The sequence below is a fragment of the Caenorhabditis briggsae genome (assembly GCF_000004555.2).
Source record: "Caenorhabditis briggsae complete genome, chrIII, whole genome shotgun sequence".
NCBI classification, from domain to species: domain Eukaryota; kingdom Metazoa; phylum Nematoda; class Chromadorea; order Rhabditida; family Rhabditidae; genus Caenorhabditis; species Caenorhabditis briggsae.
In genome coordinates this window covers 124,296-144,683 of record NC_013490.2, presented here as the reverse complement: position 1 = coordinate 144,683, position 20,388 = coordinate 124,296, and the positions used below count along the sequence as shown (strand labels likewise).

The 20,388-nt window shown below is 37.0% G+C and overlaps 7 protein-coding genes across 7 annotated transcripts; 1 reads left to right on the top strand and 6 right to left on the bottom strand.

The window, feature by feature from the left end:
• Nucleotides 1-537: 537 nt before the first annotated feature.
• Cbr-lec-6 lies at nt 538-1,023 on the bottom strand (the record flags this gene model as incomplete). Its single annotated transcript, XM_002642930.1, has 2 exons — nt 538-654; nt 700-1,023. The coding sequence occupies 2 exons, from the start codon at nt 1,021-1,023 to the stop codon at nt 538-540; spliced, it is 441 nt and encodes a 146-aa protein (XP_002642976.1).
• Nucleotides 1,024-3,267: 2,244 nt separating this feature from the next.
• On the top strand, nt 3,268-3,843 carry Cbr-ttr-7 (the record flags this gene model as incomplete). Its single annotated transcript, XM_002642931.1, has 4 exons — nt 3,268-3,355; nt 3,468-3,601; nt 3,656-3,724; nt 3,775-3,843. The coding sequence occupies 4 exons, from the start codon at nt 3,268-3,270 to the stop codon at nt 3,841-3,843; spliced, it is 360 nt and encodes a 119-aa protein (XP_002642977.1).
• A 131-nt stretch (nt 3,844-3,974) lies between these two features.
• CBG15262 lies at nt 3,975-5,800 on the bottom strand (the record flags this gene model as incomplete). The annotated part of the gene is made up of 9 exons (XM_045243268.1): nt 3,975-4,096; nt 4,147-4,284; nt 4,331-4,468; nt 4,512-4,863; nt 4,915-4,992; nt 5,034-5,264; nt 5,309-5,537; nt 5,582-5,684; nt 5,725-5,800. 9 exons carry the CDS (start codon nt 5,798-5,800, stop codon nt 3,975-3,977), a joined length of 1,467 nt encoding a protein of 488 aa, XP_045095625.1.
• Nucleotides 5,801-6,891: 1,091 nt separating this feature from the next.
• On the bottom strand, nt 6,892-9,275 carry CBG15263 (the record flags this gene model as incomplete). Its single annotated transcript, XM_002642933.1, has 3 exons — nt 6,892-6,953; nt 7,019-7,169; nt 9,204-9,275. The coding sequence occupies 3 exons, from the start codon at nt 9,273-9,275 to the stop codon at nt 6,892-6,894; spliced, it is 285 nt and encodes a 94-aa protein (XP_002642979.1).
• A 1,385-nt stretch (nt 9,276-10,660) lies between these two features.
• Nucleotides 10,661-12,340, bottom strand: CBG15264 (the record flags this gene model as incomplete). The annotated part of the gene is made up of 6 exons (XM_002642934.1): nt 10,661-10,757; nt 10,929-11,129; nt 11,220-11,323; nt 11,538-11,631; nt 12,125-12,227; nt 12,280-12,340. The coding sequence occupies 6 exons, from the start codon at nt 12,338-12,340 to the stop codon at nt 10,661-10,663; spliced, it is 660 nt and encodes a 219-aa protein (XP_002642980.1).
• An 857-nt stretch (nt 12,341-13,197) lies between these two features.
• Nucleotides 13,198-14,249, bottom strand: CBG15265 (the record flags this gene model as incomplete). Its single annotated transcript, XM_002642935.1, has 5 exons — nt 13,198-13,456; nt 13,561-13,658; nt 13,728-13,808; nt 13,857-14,054; nt 14,178-14,249. The coding sequence occupies 5 exons, from the start codon at nt 14,247-14,249 to the stop codon at nt 13,198-13,200; spliced, it is 708 nt and encodes a 235-aa protein (XP_002642981.1).
• Nucleotides 14,250-17,144: 2,895 nt separating this feature from the next.
• Nucleotides 17,145-18,924, bottom strand: CBG15266 (the record flags this gene model as incomplete). Its single annotated transcript, XM_002642936.1, has 8 exons — nt 17,145-17,319; nt 17,367-17,506; nt 17,548-17,885; nt 17,932-18,014; nt 18,061-18,276; nt 18,323-18,459; nt 18,507-18,728; nt 18,775-18,924. The coding sequence occupies 8 exons, from the start codon at nt 18,922-18,924 to the stop codon at nt 17,145-17,147; spliced, it is 1,461 nt and encodes a 486-aa protein (XP_002642982.1).
• Nucleotides 18,925-20,388: the final 1,464 nt, after the last annotated feature.

Below are 20,388 nucleotides of genomic sequence, written 5' to 3'. Positions count from 1 at the left end.
CTCTTCTCTCCTATTGATCGTGAGTGAAAAAGTCGCCGAGATAGTGTGTGCGGAAAGGAGACGCAGACACGGTTCGACAGAGCGCGATAACACTAATAAAGTTCCCACGAGGGGAAACAAGAGGGAAACTCATGGGAAATGAGAAGCGAACCGCTTCAAGCGGCTTCTAAAAAGTAAGAGATGTTTTTTGGTTGTTTCTTCTTTTTTTCAAAAAGAAAAAATAACAAGTGTGAAAAAATTGTTGCATAAAAACTGAGCGGATTGGGAGAGTTGTTACATCTTTTGGGAGGTACTGTAGATGGCGATCAGTGTCAGCAATGGCGAACGAATTAGAGCGCAGCTTTCAAAACTTGACAAAGTTATGTGGCTTCAACATTCAACTTTTTCTTGGTCAAAAATGTTCTTATCACGAATGATGCTGTCTAAATTCTTTTCTGAAGTTCTTATGTCTTGTTTATAAAGCATAAAATGATTCTTAAAAATGATTAGCGATTTATTTGAACAGGAAATTGAATACAACGAAAGAAAGAAAACAATTTAGTGAGAAATATGGGCGGAGTGGACATGGACACCTCCGTCGATTTCGATAAGGTGGACTCCTTCAGAAGAGGCGCGCTCGACGAAGTCAGCGAAATGGTTTCCGTTGAGGAAGATCTGAAATTATAATATTATTAGAAATTAAGTGCTTGGGAGACTAACCGAAATGATTCCTCCGTTCGAGACAAACTCGAGAGTGTAGATTTTGTTCTGCTCCAAGATGTTATCGTGACGATCCTCGCTCTCCCACCCACCGGCTCTTGTGGAGTTGTTCACAACGACTCCTTCATCGAAACGTGGATTGAAGTGAAGAACGATGTCGTCTGGAGTACGAAGATTGACGTGGAAGCTGGTGTTGTCGTGAGTCGGAAGAAGAACCAATCGGAGGCGAGATCCAGTGGAGAATCCCTGGACTGGGATGTTCACTGGGCTTGGTGGCTCGAAGAACTCGTTTCGGAAGCTAATGCCGGCTCCTCCTCCAATCATGTTTCAGTGCTGAAAGAAGTAAAATAATGGCTGAAGTTCTAAATATTGATGTTTTTATTAGGTACGTGCCTAAATGAGAAACAGTGATTTGGTTTTGTACAAAGACCAAAACGACAGAGAGTTTGGGAAAAATGGTTGATAAGAGACAAAAAATGGAGAATTGTGTAAACAAATGGTCGGAGTACGGAGCAGAGTAGTTTAGCTTGAGAAAAATATGATGGAAAGTTGGGTTTTCAATCATTTCATTTCTCTAGAAAACCTTGCGAAATAGTGGAGAATAGCAAACAAATCATTCGTCTATTTATACCAATGTGATGGCGCGATATACAAATCAATCCATGAGTCATAGAATTTACTAGAACGCAGAAAAATTTGTCATGAATCATATTGCTAATCTCCAGAAAAAAGAGTCAGGAGTACACCAAACCATTCCCCTTTTATTTGGAGTTTTTATCAGTGTTGACACTTTTTCAAAACTCCGCCCAATTTTTTCTAGTCTATTTCTTTCACAACCTGGTTTAATCAAAACTGTGTCTTTCACAACCTGGTTTAATCAAAAAATTTCAAATTCGTAGAAAAAGATTTAAAGTCAAATCATTTACAGAGAATACTCTTTAAAAGTAATAGAGGAAATTTGTATAGCAGAAATTAAAAACAAAAAACCTTAACAAACTTGGGCGTATAATTTCCGGTGCAATGTCTGGGAAATGTCATTTTTGCGGAGAGTCATCACACAAATCATCATTTGATAATGAGAAGAAAGGTATGAATGACTAATAGAAGTTTAATTTTAAACTTGAAAAAAATCAAATAAAAATTAGAGGAATTTTCTCTAGAACCTTTAAATATAATTACTAATTAGTCAACTTTGAGCCTATATATCTCACTTCTTGTAAAAGATGCAAGTGAGTTGTCCACAGATGAATTGTACACCATATTATCACAAACATTTTATCAATTGACAGAACTTTTATCTTGAGTAGGAACCAAGAAAAATCAGATCAAACTTACCAGTGTGAGGGGCCTCTATCACAGTTTATATGGTGTATGGTATTTAGATATTGAGCGTTTCCAGGCGGATGACCAAGAATTGCGCAGTGCAAGTGCTGAATAGTACCACAAGCGATATTATCTCAAACAATTCCAACTTCTGTAGTCGCCCCACAACAAATTGATTTCACTGAAACATCCTGGAACCCGTTAGGGATTTGAATTAAATTTTTGGAATTTCTGATTTAATGCATTTTTAAAAAATCTTTTGAATTGTTTCCCATTTTCGAACAGTTTTTGTCCTACGTCACTTGGAACACCTGGTCCATTGTTCTCCAAGACATTTTGACGTTTGTGAAGTAGGCCAGTTGGATAATGGGCTAGTTGGTCTGATCGGTCAGTTGGACTTCGGTTCATACTGGAAGAGCTTATCGTTAGAACATGATTCATACTGCGAATACTGATCAGACTGAGGACACAGTTTGACGTTTGTGAAGTAGGCCAGTTGGATAATGGGCTAGTTGGTCTGATCGGTCAGTTGGACTTCGGTTCATACTGGAAGAGCTTATCGCTAGAACAGGATTCATACTGCGAATACTGATCAGACTGAGAACAATGGGTTTTTGAAGGTGATCCCATTGGTAAATAAACCTTTTTACCCTTTCTATGTACTGAGCCTCTACGTGGCGAAAGGGATCAACAGACTACATTTGTCTGGCTAATCCAGTACATAAAATCCGAAGAAAATCCTACTTTTTCTATTCATATCAATAGTTATTCTAAACTATTAATTTTATTTTAGCTCATGGTCCAAAAAAAGTCTATAACTGAAAAGATTTCCGATATTATTATTAATTCAACATGTCTCAAATTTGACAGTGTGGGGAGCCTTCTATTACAGGTTTTACGGTATCTCAAGAACCTTTAAAGCTAGTTAACAACAACTCAAAACAAATTTAGCTCGGTACAACTTCGAAGAGGCCTCGAATGTACCAGAAAATTGTCAGCTGGGAGGTCCATATCTTCAGATTCCAATTTTCCGAACTTTTATATTTCCAGGTATCCACTATACGGTTTTCTACCATCCCATTCTCGTATTAGTCATTGTCACCTCTTCTGACTTCGGTCTTCTTTTCTATTCGATAAACAAAGAGTGATTGATCTATCAGTATCACATCATCTATCTTTTTTCCTTTCATTAAAAAAGCGACCCCTCTACTTTTCATTGTCCACTTTGCCCCTAGAACAATAAAAATGCCATCTACCCATCATATTCTTCTAGCTTTCTGCCTAGTTTCCACGTGTCAAGCAATTGGTAGAACTCAATCCACCGCAGTGGAAGGTATACTTTTGTGTGAAGACGGACCGGCGAAGGATCTATTGATCAAGTTGTATGATCATGATACAGGCGAATGCAATTTTCTAGAAGATTCTTGAACATAAAGAGTTTTCAGTTTCTCCTGATGAGCTTATGGATTCTGCAAAAACCGATGCAAATGGGCATTTTCGTTTGAGTGGAACTGCAGATGAGATTTCCGGAATCGATCCAAAGATTAATATCTATCACGATTGTGACGATGGAATTAAGGTAGCTGTCACGATACTTGTACCCCTTATTATTCCCAAATTATAACTTTTTCAGCCCTGCCAACGTCGTATCACCATCTTCATTCCCAGCAAATACGTGTCCAATACCAAGCAGCCATCTGAGGTACGGACAGTTTTTTAAAAAGCCGAATAACGAAAAACTTTTATTTTAAGACTTTCAACTTGGGACGTCTTCAATTAGCTGGAAAGTACGATGGAGAATCAAGAGATTGCCTTCATTAAACATAAACAAGAAAAGTTATTAACAAAAAAACACATATTATCATCAAACTTGATTCTTCCCTTTTTCACTTTCTTCCGAACTTTGTCGTCCTTTGCTTTTACCCTGCAATCATAAATGTTTCAAAAATTTGTCAGTTGAGCGCATTTACCGAATCCGATGAATAAATTCTATCTCCTCTGCGGAAATGATTATTTGAAGCTGGCTCGTTTTCTTCGTTGAGAGTTTCCAAACCAGGCCGATCTGGTTGTTTGGCTGAAAAAGTTGTTTTTTTTCAGAATTATCCTCCGAGTGAACTTTCTCACATTTACTCAACATTGTTGCAGGCATTGATAGATTGAATTTTCTCTCCTGACTAGGGCTTTCAATATTATTAGAAGAAATTGAAATTGTTCGATTTCTGAGAGAAAAAGCGTTCCGTTTTGTAAAAATGCTTCCACGCTCTAAAAAAATTCACGGCTGGCCAGATAAACTTGTCCGGGTTCTTACCGCTTGTGGGCGGTGCATCTTCTGGATTCACCCTCACAATCTTTACAGCGTCATCTGGAGAAGCCAACTCCACTTTGGCAGCAGATCCAGTCAGTGTTCTTGGCAGTTGACTCTTTTCAGAATAGGCAGGTAGATAGTCTGAAAACTGGTGTGTAGTTTTAGTATCGCTTTGGTAACTCACCGGGATCTGCAAATTTATCATTAACCAAGTTAGGATGGTAACCATGAGTGTTGTCTACAATTGCCATTCCTGTCTGAAATTTGAGAAAAATAACAATCATCTCTGGGAGGAACGAACTCACAGAAATATTCTTATCAATAATCCAATTAACTTCAAAATCATCATCATCTTCTCCGAGTGGATTTAGAAGAACTTCAGCCACTTTCATCCAGCCGATAACAAATATAAATTCCAGAATTGACATAATTGGAACAGGCCAATCCATTTGGGTTTTCGATTTCAAATCGGATATTAAAAACTGACGGCTAACTATACAGATGGTGAAGTAGACACGAACTGCAAGGAAGACTACCTGAATTTCTTCAAATTTTAAGTTTAGTGGTCTCATTGAAAAAGAACTCACTTGCGGATATGCAATTGGGATTGGGATAGAATCGAACTTGATCAACGTCTCCATAGATACACGGAACTCTTTGATAGCCTTAATCATTTGAGTCGAGCCAGTAAGGATTTCAAACTCACCAGAATCAAATTATTAAACGCTGTTGGCTGATCTATCAATTTTCTCTGATGAGCATCTAGTGCCAAGGAATTTGCCCAGTTTATAGGAACCCAATAGTTTTGTCCGGGATTACAGCACACTGCTTCTAGTTCATCTCGCTCTTCTGGCTCCATAAACCCAGCATCCACAACATATTGAAGAGTTGGGAAACGACGACGAACTCGCATTGAGATGTCACGGAAGACCAAGACCTAGAAAATTAAGTGAACCTTTTGAAGATAGATGGAGATAGTACCTGGTGCAATACTACATATCGGACTATCGCTCTCCTCGTCAATCGATCTTCTTCTCCTTTTCCTGGCAACAAAACTGCTACAGAGAGAGCCACCGATTCAATGAAAGGCATTACGTTTAGAGCACTTCTCCATCTTTCGAAAACTGTAGTCACGAAGAATCCAAGCATGAAAGTCAGAGGAAGGTATTTCATACGGTCATCCATATGTATTGAAATTTTATCGAAAATTCTGAAAATGCTCACAAAATTGAATAAACAGATAAATGAACTAACAGCTGCCAATCCTTTAAAAGCACATATAGATATGTAAAATGTACAGCATAAAAGAATACCAACCACACAGCCAAGTCGCCAGCCACTGATTTCCAGATGGATCCTAGAAATAGAACAAGTGTTCATCCATTCAGATTGCTTACCCCTCCATCGACTCAACAATTTTAAAAACAGTAAGGGATTCCCAGAGGAGACATCTAGTTGGTAATTAACAGTCATTTGGAAAACAATAGATGTTTTGGCTAGTAGAAACTTTTATTGGCCCATAAATCAGTCTGAAAATCTGTAATTAGGGTTTTTTTGTTTTTAGAAATAGATAGAAAGACATAAGATTAACGTCTAATGACTAATACGAAAATATTATGTTTCAAAATCTCAAGTGGCCTTTCATAACCATAGAAAAACCAAACGGTTCAAGAAAAAAAAAGAAATCAAATGATGAGAATACGAATCGTACGTTCTGTATCTACTGGGAGAAATTAGTTAGAGAAAAAATTTGGAGAGATGGGGAGGCTAATTGAAATAGATGAGTGAAAAATGACCTTGTTATTTTGAATTTTTGATTTAATAGAACTTGGAAGATTTCAGAGAAACATTTCGAGGTAAAATACGAAACTTAATAATGGCCTTAATTGTACTGCATTGAATACATACAGTCTCCAATTTAAAAAACTTTCAGACACCTAAACTAGGTCTTATTTCACTTTAAGAAGAAATACTTGACAATCTTTCAGACTTAATTGGTATTAATAAAGATGGGATGGTCATAACGAAATATATACTATCAAAAATTTGGGAACCTAAAAAACTACTGAACTACAGAGATCAGGAATTCTGTCTCCTCACTCAGCGGGAGAAAAAAAATCAAAGTTTTTGGGGGTCAGCCACACTACCCTTTAAATCAAGACGTCTTTTTTATGTCTTCTTCTTTTGGCCGTAGTGAAAACCCGTTTTACAGGGAGACACTGATCTATTTGTCCTCATGTTTACCTTTGATCATGCAAATTTGGACGTTAGGCTTTTTCCATAGATCTGGAAATATTATGGACATTTTTCCTATATTTTTTTCCTTTTGGTGCGTTTTAGTATAGTAATGCCACTTTTTTCCAGATTTCCTGATGGCCCAAATGTTATCTAAAAAGCTGATAATTTGAAGTTTTATTATTTTGTTTATATTTCAGCATTTTACAACATTGATCAGAACCGAAAAAGTTGTAAGTGCAAATACAGAAAGAGTGGGCAAAGCGAGAAAATTGAATGTCAGAATCATATTAAATTGCACAATTAGGAATTGATAATTAAACTTTCGTTTAGGCAGCGATTTTTTGTTGAGATGGCGATTGCTTGATTTCTCCGGTCACTGGGTTGCGAGCTGAAATTCGAAATTAAAGGAACAATGTTTTTTTTTCTGAAAATCGAATGAAAAAAGAAACTCACAAAGAACTGGGATCGACTTCTTTGGAGTTCTGGATGGTGAAGCTGGAACATCATCGAAGATCTGAGACTTGTAGGTTGGAGTAACGCGTTTTGGAGAAGCCGCAGCTGGAGATTCTTGTCCGAACAGACGATCGCGAGTGTTGCAGTGCTTCTGAAAAGTTTTCTAATGAATTTTGGACTCAGAATTTTTGAATTTTTTCTATATAAGAAAATATCCAAAACACAGAAAAGTTCCATATCCGGTTTCCAAAAATGAAAAGAGCCTCTTGAAAATTCCCACAGTGTTTTGTAACTCAATATTTTCGCTTTCTCAAGTTTATTTTTATTTTCGTTCTCTATTTTTTTTTTGAAAAAAGTCGCATTTGCACTTTTTAATTAAAAAAGAAGATGTCCTGTAAAAATGTGTCGAATAACTGGAGATATTTTTTTGATCAAATAGAAAAAATTCAATTTGTTAGAAATGTGTCTAGTAGTACATACTTTCTCGATAAATTTCAATTTCAATTTCCACCCTTTTTACTTTTTTCGTGTTTCTTTCCAACAGAGGGTCCCAAAAGAGTCATCAAATGCCTCCAACATCTTTTGAAGTCTCTTTTTAAGACGTCTTCTCCCTCTTCTCAAAGAAGACGTCAACATGTTTCGAAGGAGCCAGATGATGTATTTGTGTGTGTATTCAGATGAGAGAGGGTCCCAAGAGTCATTGGGAAACGGCGCCCATAAAATGTGTTGAAACGGGGTGCCCGTGTAATTCTTCTTTTTGATGAAATTGCGAAATGGGTAGAAATCTGGAGCCTGCTATAGAAAGGAATCTCATTAAGTGTCGCTTTCTTCCAAACGACTTTTGGTGAAATACAGAATTCAATTAGCCAAATGGCAATGAGTCACTTTCACTCTTTTTGGGAAGAGCTGGAGCTTAGTCCGCTTTACTGCTTTCGTAACCGAAACTAATATCTGCCAAAAATCTAAACAGCGAGGTTAGATGGACTTTAAATGCCAACTCAAAGTTGAATGAGGAAGCTTTACTACTGTTAAAAGTATTCCAGATTCCATTTTTTTGGATTAGTTACTTATCTAGGTAAACACTCTCTGTTTCTTTTTCTCCAGACCAGAGAAAAATGAGTGGAAAGAAGAAAAAGAAGAGGAAATGATCAACAATCTAACTGGTCAATCATAGGCACCAGATGAGTAATGGGTTCCCCCCCCCCCCCCAAAAATGAGTTGTGTGAGCATTGATCACAAGGTTTGATCTACAGAACTCGCTCAAGATATGAGCTGGAATATCCTAATTCACATGGTAAAGGGTATTGGACCAAAAATCATTTATCTTCACCATTTCAGCAGATGTTGACCAACTCTAAATCCGCGAAGAAAGGTTTAACGTCTCGGCTGTCGGCTTGCAACTTCTGGGCGGAAGTTGAGGGGGGTTCGGCTTTTGGACGGATTTTGGTCAGATTTTGGTTAGAAGCTGCCCACTGACAGCAGTGGGACGGACAATGGTCAGATTTTGGCCGGAATTTGAAAGCGCTGCGTGTTAAGAGGTCGAAAGCTGGCCGTTAATTTGTCGGATCTTGGTCGGCTTCCCACAATGTCTTTGCCGGAATCTGACCAAGCTCCGGCCAGAAGTAACCGGCGACGCCTGAGGTATTAAGGTATTTTTTAACTTTGAAGCCATTCTTTCCTTTGTTATTCCAGTGTTTTTCAAACCATTTTTTGCTTTTTCCTACTTCTTTCTTTTTGTTCGCCTCGGTTTTTCCTTTTCCCAAAAGGTCTAAAAAGTCGATTGCTCTCTCTTTTCTTTGCCCAATTCTCTGGAGAGCGCTCTGTGGGAGCTCCCTAAGAAAACTATTCTATGTGCTTTTTTTGGATTCCAAAAAAGAGCACACACGACACTTAAAGTGAGTTTCTCCGTTTTTCTAATTATCCAAGAAACTTTGCCGTTGTAATGGCTCATCAATAGGATTAATATATTCTGTAAAAATTCCCAGACACCCAGAAAATAATTCAGAAAACAATCCAAAAACAATCAACTTGATGTGCCCCGCTCTTTCCATAAACATATAAAAATCGGAACCCTTTTCTGTTTCGTCCCACCCAAAAAGGAAAAACAAGAGGAATATTTCCAGTCGATTAGGCTTTTGGTTTCGAAATTCTTCTACCCCACTCATTCTACCCATATTCAACGTACATGTGGGGTCAATGGAGCATGAGTTGGTGGAGCTGGAGCAGCAGCAGGAGCTGGAGCTGGAGCGTCGGACATCGCTGTGGGGAGAAGTTCTAAAAGTTAATGATTACTGTTAAATAAGGTTATTCTGAGAAGGGCAATGACAAAGATGAATAAAAAATGAGAACTTAACAACCTAAAACAGCGATATCAAGAAAAAAAATTCCAAAGAAGTACAATCTCATGGATTCTCACAAATTAGGAAAACCCAAATAGCCGGGTGGAAAAAAACTAAAACATGGAATAAATGAAATCGAAGGGGTGGAGGAACTAGGAGGAGGGGACCAAGTGGGCGGAGTCTGAAGGCTCTTTGCAAAGAGACACATTCTGAAAAGAGAGTGAGAGAGAGGAATTAGAGACATGAAGAAAATGGGGCGAGGAAACTGGGTGAAAAAGATACGGAAACAATTGAGCCAAAAGTGGAAAGAAGGAAGAAGATGAAAAAATTGGGGGAGTATTGAAAAGCTAAATGGGTTGAGCCTGAAATTTATGAGATTGAGAAGTACTATTTTTGGAAAGCAGGAGGAGGACTATCATTAAGACATTAGAAGTTTGAAGTGTCTGGAAATTTGGGAAGTCGGGAGAGCACATCATTACTGAAATCAAAAGTGTTCCTGGATACAAAAATTCCAAAATGTATGTGTTTCGAATGTTCTGGTATTCCTTGAATATCTCTGGGTTCTTTATTCTTAAATTATTGAAGTATAATTTAACTCTTCACGAATAAATGTTACGAATTTCGGATATCTGTAGCAACCGAGATACCGTAAACACTCTAATAGAACGTCACTCGAAAATTTGAGCCTATGTATCTCATTTTCTGTGAAAGATATCAAAAAGTGGTTAACCTATAAAATGTTGCTGATATCATGATACTCGTTTTATTAGTTGACAACTTTTTGATATCTTCTAAAAGAAGTGCATTATATTGGTTCAAAGTGGACGGTCCGGGTGGCATTCTATTAGAGTGTTTATGGTATGTATTATCAAACTTGACCTCAACAACTTTTGATAAGAAAGAATGTACCACTTCCTTCTTCTGTTTTCTGCTCAAAGAAACATAGTTGAACGCCATAAAAACGGGAAAAGGAATGTATGGAAAAAATAAAAGATGAGTCCCATAAAAACTGGCGGAATGAGGGGACCCTCTATTCATTCATTTATTTGTCTGAGGTCCCCGGAAATTGATTAAGAAATATACATCTTGTGTTTATATGTATTTTTATATAATGATTAGATCAGGAACATTCCGACTAGAGATCCCAAGAGTTTTGTCTTTTTGATTCCAGGAACCTGGTGAGAAAAAGCAAACGAAAAGAAAAAATAATTTATTCATTAGTTTATTTTTCAATTTGTCAACAGCACCTTGGAGAAACTTGAAAAAATAAAACATGCACATCTTGGGAGGTGTCTCGCTTTTCTTATTTTCCGGCCAAATATGGTTTGAGTTCACATTCAAAGGTTTGTGGATTTGGTGTGTATGGATGGCAACAGCAACGACATACAGATCCGGAGGGTCTGAAAAAAATACTTTGATGTAAAAAATACTATGAAATAATAAAATTTCATCTTCATAATAAACATGTAAATGTGTTGACCCAAGTATTTCAGACACATCAGATGCAAGTCTTTTTAAGTTTTTCAGCTACCCGCCTGTATTGGTTAAAAATTGGAAAAAAACGATCTTACCTATGCTCTGGAACACACTGCAGGTAATCCAAATTATCAATAATCTGTTGCATTGACTCCGTCACATTTGGCAATTGAATATTGTTATTTGGCCAGAGTTTACAGTCTGGCATGAAAGTAGACACGCATGCTTTGCTTTGATCTACTCCCATGCATTTTCGCTCAGCGACGAAGAGTGGGTTGATGATTCCAATGTCTCCTCTGGAAAATATTTCTTGTCTCTTATTGTCTTCAGGAAATAGTTCAATCTTCCTGGATTCTCAAGAGTAAAAAAATTAAAATCCCCCGAACCTTCTATGACACTTTCTACCACAACTCTGCTGGTAGGAGCACTCTCCGCACTGCTCTTCACTAGTAGTCGTATCTCTCAGATAGTTGTAGAAATTGTTGAAAGCCTGGAAATTGTAGATTTTAATCGGTTTTCAATAATCTGTTGCAAAAATCTTTTGTAGACTCTGTCACCCATTTTTCTCGCCTCAGCCACAAAGAGAAAAAAGATCTTTAGATAGAAATCTTGTAAGTTTTTCGCGCATGAAATGTAAAACGGTTCAGTTCTGTGTTCCACTTTTTATGTACAATCTTAGCAAGAAATCTCTCCTAGAAACTTACAACCCCCCAACGATCCTTGAGAAGACGGAAGAAGACGTGGTTTCTGCACCCTTTACGGCCAGGGAGTAATTGTTCGAAATATGAGCGTTGCCATCTGGAAAAGAAGAATGATATACCGTATTTCCTCTAATAGAAGCCCATGGGCTTCTATTTTTCCACCTCTTTCTCAGGGTAGGCTTCTTTAAGAGGTGGGCTACTATTAGAGGAAATACGGTATGTACTTTTGAACCTTAGAAACTATTTAAAAAACGTTTTCCAGACAAACCTAAGCTCTTGCTATATTATTAGGCGAAGCCTTCACTCTTGATTATTCTGTATGACTTATTGTACCGTCTATTACAGTAACCCTGAAGCTCGCTTGCTTAAAAATTCCAAAATTGCGTGCCTGATATGACACAAATGCACTCACTTATGTATGTACACGCACTTTTTAATTAAATTTTTCTGGGTTAATCCATCAAAAAATGAGGCCAAAAAATTGAGTTTGTTTAAAATGTGACAAACTTCCTTGTCCAAATCAAGCCTTCTACATGTTCGAAGAACTACGAGGAGCATCAAAGTTTTGACAACCCCACTTAAACTGTAACCTTTTCTCTTTTCCTTTTAGCCACACACAAGGGCCCCATTCTGACCAACTCTCACAGTTTGAAGCTTGAATAGGATTTCCGAACATTGCACTGATTTGACATTCTGTAATTTTGTTCAAAAAATGAACTCCCTTCACGAATTTTGAATAGCTCACCTGAATATAGTATAAACCCAAGAAGGCCGATGGTTAGAATCACCAAAGGTCTTGTTGTCATTTTTTGAAAGACGAGAGAAAATCGAGACAAGCAAAATGATACGAATGAATGGAAGATATGAGGAGGAGATCTGGTCAAGAAGCAGCAGAAAAAGAGATGAAGAAGAAGAAGCCAATAAGAAGATATTCATAAAATACCTGTTCTTTTCGTGATGACTGTCCACGCGGAACATCCGAATTTATATTTCGCCCGGTTTTTATATAGGTTTTAGAATTAGAAGAGGATGAAAAAGCTATTTGGTAGGCTAAAAATCTGGAGATGTGTGTTTTGTTCGACTGAAAAACTTTAGCATGTATCCTAAATCCTGTATCAGAAGGACGACCCTTCTATTGTTTCAAGATACCTCCAGACGCCCCTTCTGTGACAGGAGCCCGTCAATAAGATTTAAAACCCACCAGGCAGACACAAAATCAGTAAAGTGTTTCGAAAATTCATAAAATCAGTTTGTGATGTTTCATAAATAAAACGAAACATATAAAGACATAATGAGATATTTATGAAACTGTTGAATGTATATACATAAAAACGGAAAAAAATGAACTGAAAAGAAAATGATAAAATATGTGTGGAAGGGCTAGAGAGAGGTGGAAAGTTGGGAAGGCACAAAAAAGTTTTATTTTGGAAATAGGATGCCAATTTTTTTGATTTAAATCATTTAAACCATTGGGAAATCTATCTCGTCTTGATTTCAATGCAATCAATTTAATGACAGATAGATTAGGTATGGTTTCTATGGATTTATAAAGTATGTTGGTTCTAATAAACTATTATGAATTGAGAGGAAAGTGGTTGACTCGTTTCGACAATTTTGCTGTAATTTTTTGACTTGAGAGTTTTTTGGATGTTTTTATGACAGTCTAGTGAATGGGTCTTCTAGCGGTTCTACGTGGAATTGTGGCCGCATATTCACTATCTGCACCGCCTGGATTTGCATTATCCAGAGTTCGGGATCTTGATCGAGATCTGGATGCCGCGGCTCGTCTCTTCGGACGAGGTGACAGTTGTGGGTTGTGAATTTCTCCGTCACTGTGCTCCTCGAGCTCCTCGATACTTGTCACGTCGGTAGATTTGGAAATGGGTACACGCTCGGTTCCGACGTCGTTGGCACTGTAGGATCTGTAAATGAATGCTATGCTTCTAGAAGACAGAGTTTTTAATGGTTTACTAGTTTTTTTACATTTAGCACGAACATCAATATTTTTTACAAAAATAAAATTTACCTTTGAAGCTGATTAACCAATTGCTGTTGTCCTCTTACAGCTGCCTCTGCCACCACTTCTCTGGCATACACCAAACTTTGACTTCCGATTCTCATGATCTACAATAATTTGAACTTTAGCTTCCGAATTTTTTCACCAACTTATCAAATGTCTTTCAAACCAATTACCTGATTATATGACTCGGATTTGGCGGACTCCAAAAGCGCATCTATATCCTTTTCATGTCGATTTAGTGTCGGATGGACCCACTGAAACACACAAGTAAAAATATTTTTTTAAAACTTGAGCTGTCTCACCTTTCTGTACAAAATCGATGCTCCTTTGGTCCACGGGCTCAACAGCCAAAATATAAACACAATTTTGAGTTGGAAATAGAACGGAAACCAAAACGAGAGGAGTAGGTCTAGTATGTTCTCAAGGAAGGAGTAGATGGCGAACACTATCCAATACATCATCCATTTTACGTATTCTCGGGTGTCCCTCGTTCGGACTGCCTGTAAATATTAGCATAAACACCTCCTTTTTTGGTATAATGTTTTGAAGATGAGATTAAATCTACAGTAGATTTAGAATTTTCAAGTCTCATGTTCGATTTCTTATTTTAAATGAAAACTCACTTTATAACTTCTGTATGCTGGGTAGAGTGTACCAGCTGTGATAATTAGCAACCTTGACAATGTTTCTGACATATTTTAATTTTTTCCGGGCCCGATCGAACTTGGTTGCCCTGTTTTCGTGCCAAGTCTGAAAAATTTCATAGTTTTGGAATAACACATTATTCAGAATTATGGGTAAGCAAGAAAACCATGGAGCACGATTTTCAGAAATAGAGATGAGCAAGAATGAATTTTGCAATAGTTATATTGGATTTCTGATCAGTACAACATGTAGGAATTTGTTGGGGAAACTAGGTATGCATTAATTCAATTATCATGTTACAGTATTTAATACAATCAAACGTTAACATTCCCAGCATACAAAAAAGTAAATAACTTTGTTTCTCTGGTTCTCTTCGAAAAATTATCCTATACAAAATCTATAATTTTGAGATTGATAAAGTTTTTCTAAGTTTCCTATAGATAAAAAAATTTTAAAAATCAATAAGACCGAGACTAACTACTCTAACTGCGAATGATTGAACATGAAAGTGCGTTCAAATTTAATGGAAGATATAGAGACGCAGACGGAGAGTCTAGGGAAAATTGAGGCACATAGGGTGGCGGAAAATATTATGAACATGTGATTTTACAAAGAGAAAGAGGGAGAGAGAGAGAGTGACAAAAACCGGGGTGGTGCACTTGAAATGATGACACTCCCTTTAACTTATTATTTTTAAGTCGTGTCAGTTAATATGGTCTGATGGAAAAGAAGAAATAGGTTATTAGGCAAAATTTAAACGGATTTGGAAAGTGATTGGTTGTCGGGAAATTCGATTACTGATCTAGAATGAAACGAATGTTCTCTCCAAAAAAATTATTTTTTTTCGTACAGAAATGCTTTCTGGAAACAAATAATGATTCATCTAGCATATGAAATTTGTATTGTGTTACATTTTTCTATTTTAAAATTGAAAAAAAACCGCAGAATTTGTTTCCGACTGATTTGCCAAAAAAATCAAAAATGAGCAATTACGGCGTTGTTAAAATTTAAAATTCTTACTATTAGGTCAGATTTTCGTCAGAAAAAATCACGAAAACCTATCTCTTAGCACTACTAATCATCAAAAACCGGAGGGACCCTTTCGAAAAACGCGAAGGATGAGAAAAACGGAAAAGAGAGATTTTTGCTCAGTCAGAAGCAGTACAACAGGGTACACAGGCCAACAAAAACCCGGAGAGTGATCTAGAGAGGATGAAAATTTAAAAGCAAGAGAGATCTAGGGATTAGGAGAATCCCAGAGATTTAGAGAGGAATATTCATTTGAAGAGTAAATTGAATCATTCTGAACGGGAAGGTGTTGGAAGAATCGGGAGGGAAATGAAAAGGAAAGGGGGGGGGGTTATCAGGTTATCATGGAAGAATGAATCTTTGATAATTGAAAACGAAATTAGCTGATTAACAAAGAAATTATGAAGGGCAATCCGAGAGAAGTTACCAAGAGAATAGGCAAGAAGCAATAGGACTGAACTACTTTCACTTCTTTAAAGCATTTCTTAAACTTGATGAAGGAAGCTTATAACTATCTAAAATGCCATCTTTTCTAGAATTTTTTAAAATGCCGCCCAACCACTATCCAACGTATGATTATGTCATTGGTATAAATTTCGAAATGGGTGCGTCATTTTGAAATGCTATCTACAAGAACAATAATTAAAAACAATTTCACCTAGACATAGAAAAATAAAATAGCCGTACTATTTTTGAATTGATAAGGAGTGAAATAACATCTTTGTGTTATAATAGGTACAAAAACATTTTGGGTGTTTTTTTTGGGTACAATCAGGTATTCTTCCAGGTCAAGAATGAATTTACATGGAAATATGGTTTTACAATTTAAAGAACACCCGGTTTTTTGAAAAAAAAACTGTCTGTGATGATGAAAAGTGGTTGAAAAAGGGATAGGGTAAAAAAAGAAAAAGAAAGAAATGAGAAAAACCGGTAGTAGTTGTGTATTGGGAAGTGATGGGGACACCCTCCGGTAGAGAGAGACCGACTACTCTTTTCTGCAGAAGACGAAAAAAAAATTCGAAATCAGTCAATATTTGCATTCTCAGGTAGGGAGGGGAAAAGGGCAAGAAACTACATGAAGGAAGTTAGAGAGACAGATGAATAGACTAACTGAACAGTTATTTTTTTGGATGAGCTTGGTGCTTTAGATTTGAGCGGAATATTAAAACGAGACAGTGAAAACACTTTAAAGGATAAATACTGTAAACATCATTGGAGATATGTATTGGAAAATATAGTCTTCAGAGTTAATGGTTTAAATTAAGTATAACTTTTTTTCAAAAGTAGAAACTGTGTATTTCATCAAGAACTAAAGAAATTCAAAAAAGCGTCTACAACTCCACTTGAGAAGGTTTAGAACCTTGTGACAAAAAAAACTTAGTAAAAAGAGTCAAAGACTGAAAAGAACTGTAAAACAAACATTATACATAATAAAACCGTTATCTCCTTTTTTCCGTCTCTGTCAATACATATAAAATCTATTGGCAACATATATCGGCGAGAAACCAACCGCCCGTCTGCGTCTTCTTGTTCCGCCGTCGGGTGACACATTGTTCGAGGAAACCGAGAAACATTATGAGAGAAGGAGAAACGCAGCAATGCCAAGGCCGGAATGTTTGGGTCTCTTCAGAAATAGTGTACTATTTCTAACGAAGGAAAAGCAGGGAGGAGGCGAAGCACGAGGGATAGGCTCTTGGAAAGAATCATAATGAAGAGTAGGAGGAGGAACTCCATGCATTATGATGAGATATGTTGGATAGCAGGAGGACACATATTTATGAGTATGGCGATGACAGGAGGATGAGGCACCTTAATTACTGGCCCAATAGATACAACAAGATCATGTTTGAAATTTAACATTTATCTTGTTTAAAAGATTCTTGAATGATGGGTTTGGTAACTGCGAATAATCAAAATCACTTATACTCAAAATCGATGTTGGTACGGAGGTACTGATCGAATACTTCGACATGGGAAGAGTCAGCCAAAGTGACATTATCATAAGATGGAATCGGAATCCCAACACCCAGAACTGACTTGACTGCTTGGCGAGCAGTCATTGAGAGAACGCTGGAGAACGCTCTGAGGAATCTGAAATGGCTATATCTAAATGTTTTAATACTGAAAAGTTTTCTTACGCTCCAGGAACATCGCCAATGTTAGAGAAGTCGACTCTTGCGGTGATAGTGGAGTTCAAGAGGTGACCATGGATTTTGGTATGATTTAAGTATGGCTCAAGGTCGGAGAAGGTGTCAACCACGAGACGAGCAAGAATGTTCTGAGAAAAGGCAATTAAAAACGCCTTGAAAAAACAATTACCTGTTTGGTTTTCGCGTAGGGATTGATAAACAAGTCTACCGCCAAACTCATATTCAACATAACTCCATCTTTCTCGCTCATCACAAAAAACGGAGTATTGTAGGTATGGAAATACATATCCACATGATTGTTTGGATATTCCGTTCTTAATTTCTTGAAAAACTTTCCAATGCACAATCCAAGGAAGCCGCAAGAAGTGCGTAGATAGGGTTCTGCAACTGCAATGTCTTTGGAGACTAGAAATCGGACTAGTTGATTTTGGTGGGCAGACTCGATTAAGCAGTTAGGGATGGAGACGGAAATCCAAGACGTCACCATTCCAGGAGAGGAACTAGCATCTGAAAACTTGCTTAATGATAAATTTCATATACCCTAAATACATACCAGTCCAATTTCCACTTTTCACCGGAAGACACGAGCTATTTCCATAAACAATATCAGCAGCCAGATCGAATTCCGTGAATTGGCTGTAAATAATAAAGTTATTATGATGATCTTTTGATTCATACTGACTTCGTAGCATGCGGGTTTTCGGTCAGAAAATAATCCACATAGAAGTTAGCCCCAATATCCACATGACTAGGAAGCGAGTGAAGGAAGCGATTGGCCTCGTCTATTAGAATTCCACGAGCAGCAGTACAGGCTTGAGAATTGATAACTTGTTTGACCAATTTGGAGAATGGCGTTTCGAAGAGGTTAACTAGCCAGGATAAGACACTTCCACCGATTCTAAAGAGCATAATTAAGCTAATTGGAGATCATAAAGACCACTTACTCGACATCTAACTTTTGAATCGTGACTGTACACTCTCCGATACGTATTTGTGGTTGACCATCCAACTGATAAGCTGATGCAGATATATTCATTTGGATTCCAGTAGCATATGCATTCAGCCATCCCTTATCACGAACCTGCAATTTGGGATTCAAACAAGAGAAGTATTAAATTAAATTTCTACCGTAATCAGTTCTGTAAACTTTGCATGCCATTTTCCAGTCAACTTAATCGCTCCTCCACTGGTCCACCATGCGATTCCAGTGTTGGATAAATTGAAATCAATCTTTGGGGAATTAAACTTCTCGATTTTCAGGTCATCAGTCTTCACTACACCATGTCCAATGCTTGTTGAAAATGGGAGCCTGATTTCTGGGATGGTAATTTTAGGAATCTCCTCGTCTACCTGAATATGAGGTATTTAAAAAACTGAAACTTAAATAGAGACGCACCACATGATGCCCATTCTTGCTGAAAAATTTGAAGAATGGAGTGTTGAGACGAATTTTCAGAGTCTCGTTGTTGGCTTTTTCAATCAGTTGCTTTGTGGAAACGGGTTGAAAAAACTCCTGGAGTACGAGAAACAAGAAAAATATCCTCATATCTGGAATATAGAGATTGTGCATGAAAAGGATTCTTTGGGTTCGTTTTAAATGCAAAAAATGAGAGGGGAATTGTTTATAAATGGTGTCAGGTGACTCAAAAATTTCTATCGAATGACCCCCATCTTGAAGGTTGGGGAGGAATGTATTGATTTCTTAGCATGTTCCATCTGGCATGTGATTGATGGTAGATTTGAGCCTGCGGGAAGAACACAATTTTGACAATAACTGGAAAACAAGGAAAGAGTGCGAAGGATATGGGTGAAAAATGAGGGATTTAGCTATTTTCAGTTGATCCACTGTTTTTTTTGTAAATCAAACAAACTGAAAAATTTTTAAGTTTCATAAAAATAGTGGACCTTACTATTCACATCTTTGTTTTTCCAGTCTATTATTTTTGTCTTTTTAAATTGAGAGACGTTAGCTTCTATTTCTTTTCTAGTCCTATTTCTTTTATGCTTTTTCATTTTTTATCTCCCGACTCATTTCCTTCTTCAATAGTTTCTCCCTTTCAAATTAACTTTTTAAGTCCAAATTCTTCCAACTTTGTTTTGGCGCCAAAAAACTACATGCGCGCGAAAGGCGCCCCTCGTCCGCCAAACGCGCCAAGATGACCCATTGACCCTCTCTTGGTAGCCAACACTATTTCTATGTTCTCCGTTTATTTTGGTCGTTCTCTCCCAACCAGCACCATTTTTTCTTCTTTTCCTTTTTCCTTTTTTCTACCTGCTGCTCTCATTTCTTATCGATTTTCCACTAGTTTTGGACAGTTTTCTTATAGTTTTGATTGTGAAATAGGGTCAGAACTTCGAATATTTTTCATGTAGTTTGACTTCCAGGACTTTTTCAGTAAATATGTGTAGATCAAAAATAGTTTTTTTTGAATCCCTATTAGAACAATTTTTTATGAAATTTTTTTAATTCTGAAAAAAAATGATTTGCAATGGAGACCTTTTTCCGATGTACGTTTTTTCTGCTTTCCTAAATCTCATCATTGCATTTTTCCTATATTTTTGACTTCGAAAACAATTGGTTCTATATGTGTAGATCAAAAAATTATATATTTTTTGAATCTGTAGTAGAACTATTTGAAGGAGAAATTCGACAATTTTAGTCAAACCAATGGTTCAAAAATTCTGAAAAAAACAAAAAAACAAGAATGGATTTTCTTTTTTTTCATTGTAGTTTTTGTGCTCTTCTTATTGCAATTTTCTTATATTGTCGAATTAAAAAAAGTGACACCTGAGAATTTGAAAACTTTTGCTTTATTTGATCTACTAAAAAGTGCGGCAAAAACGTAATATTTCAGAATTTCGGCAAATTTGAGCTACTTTCGCGTTTGAGTTTAGTTTTTTGCTGTAAAATTGATTCTAGAGATGCTAGCGATCATTTTCATACCGAGAAATCAAAATTTTGTTCAGATAATCCCACTAAATTCACATAAATAAATTTGTTATCTACAGT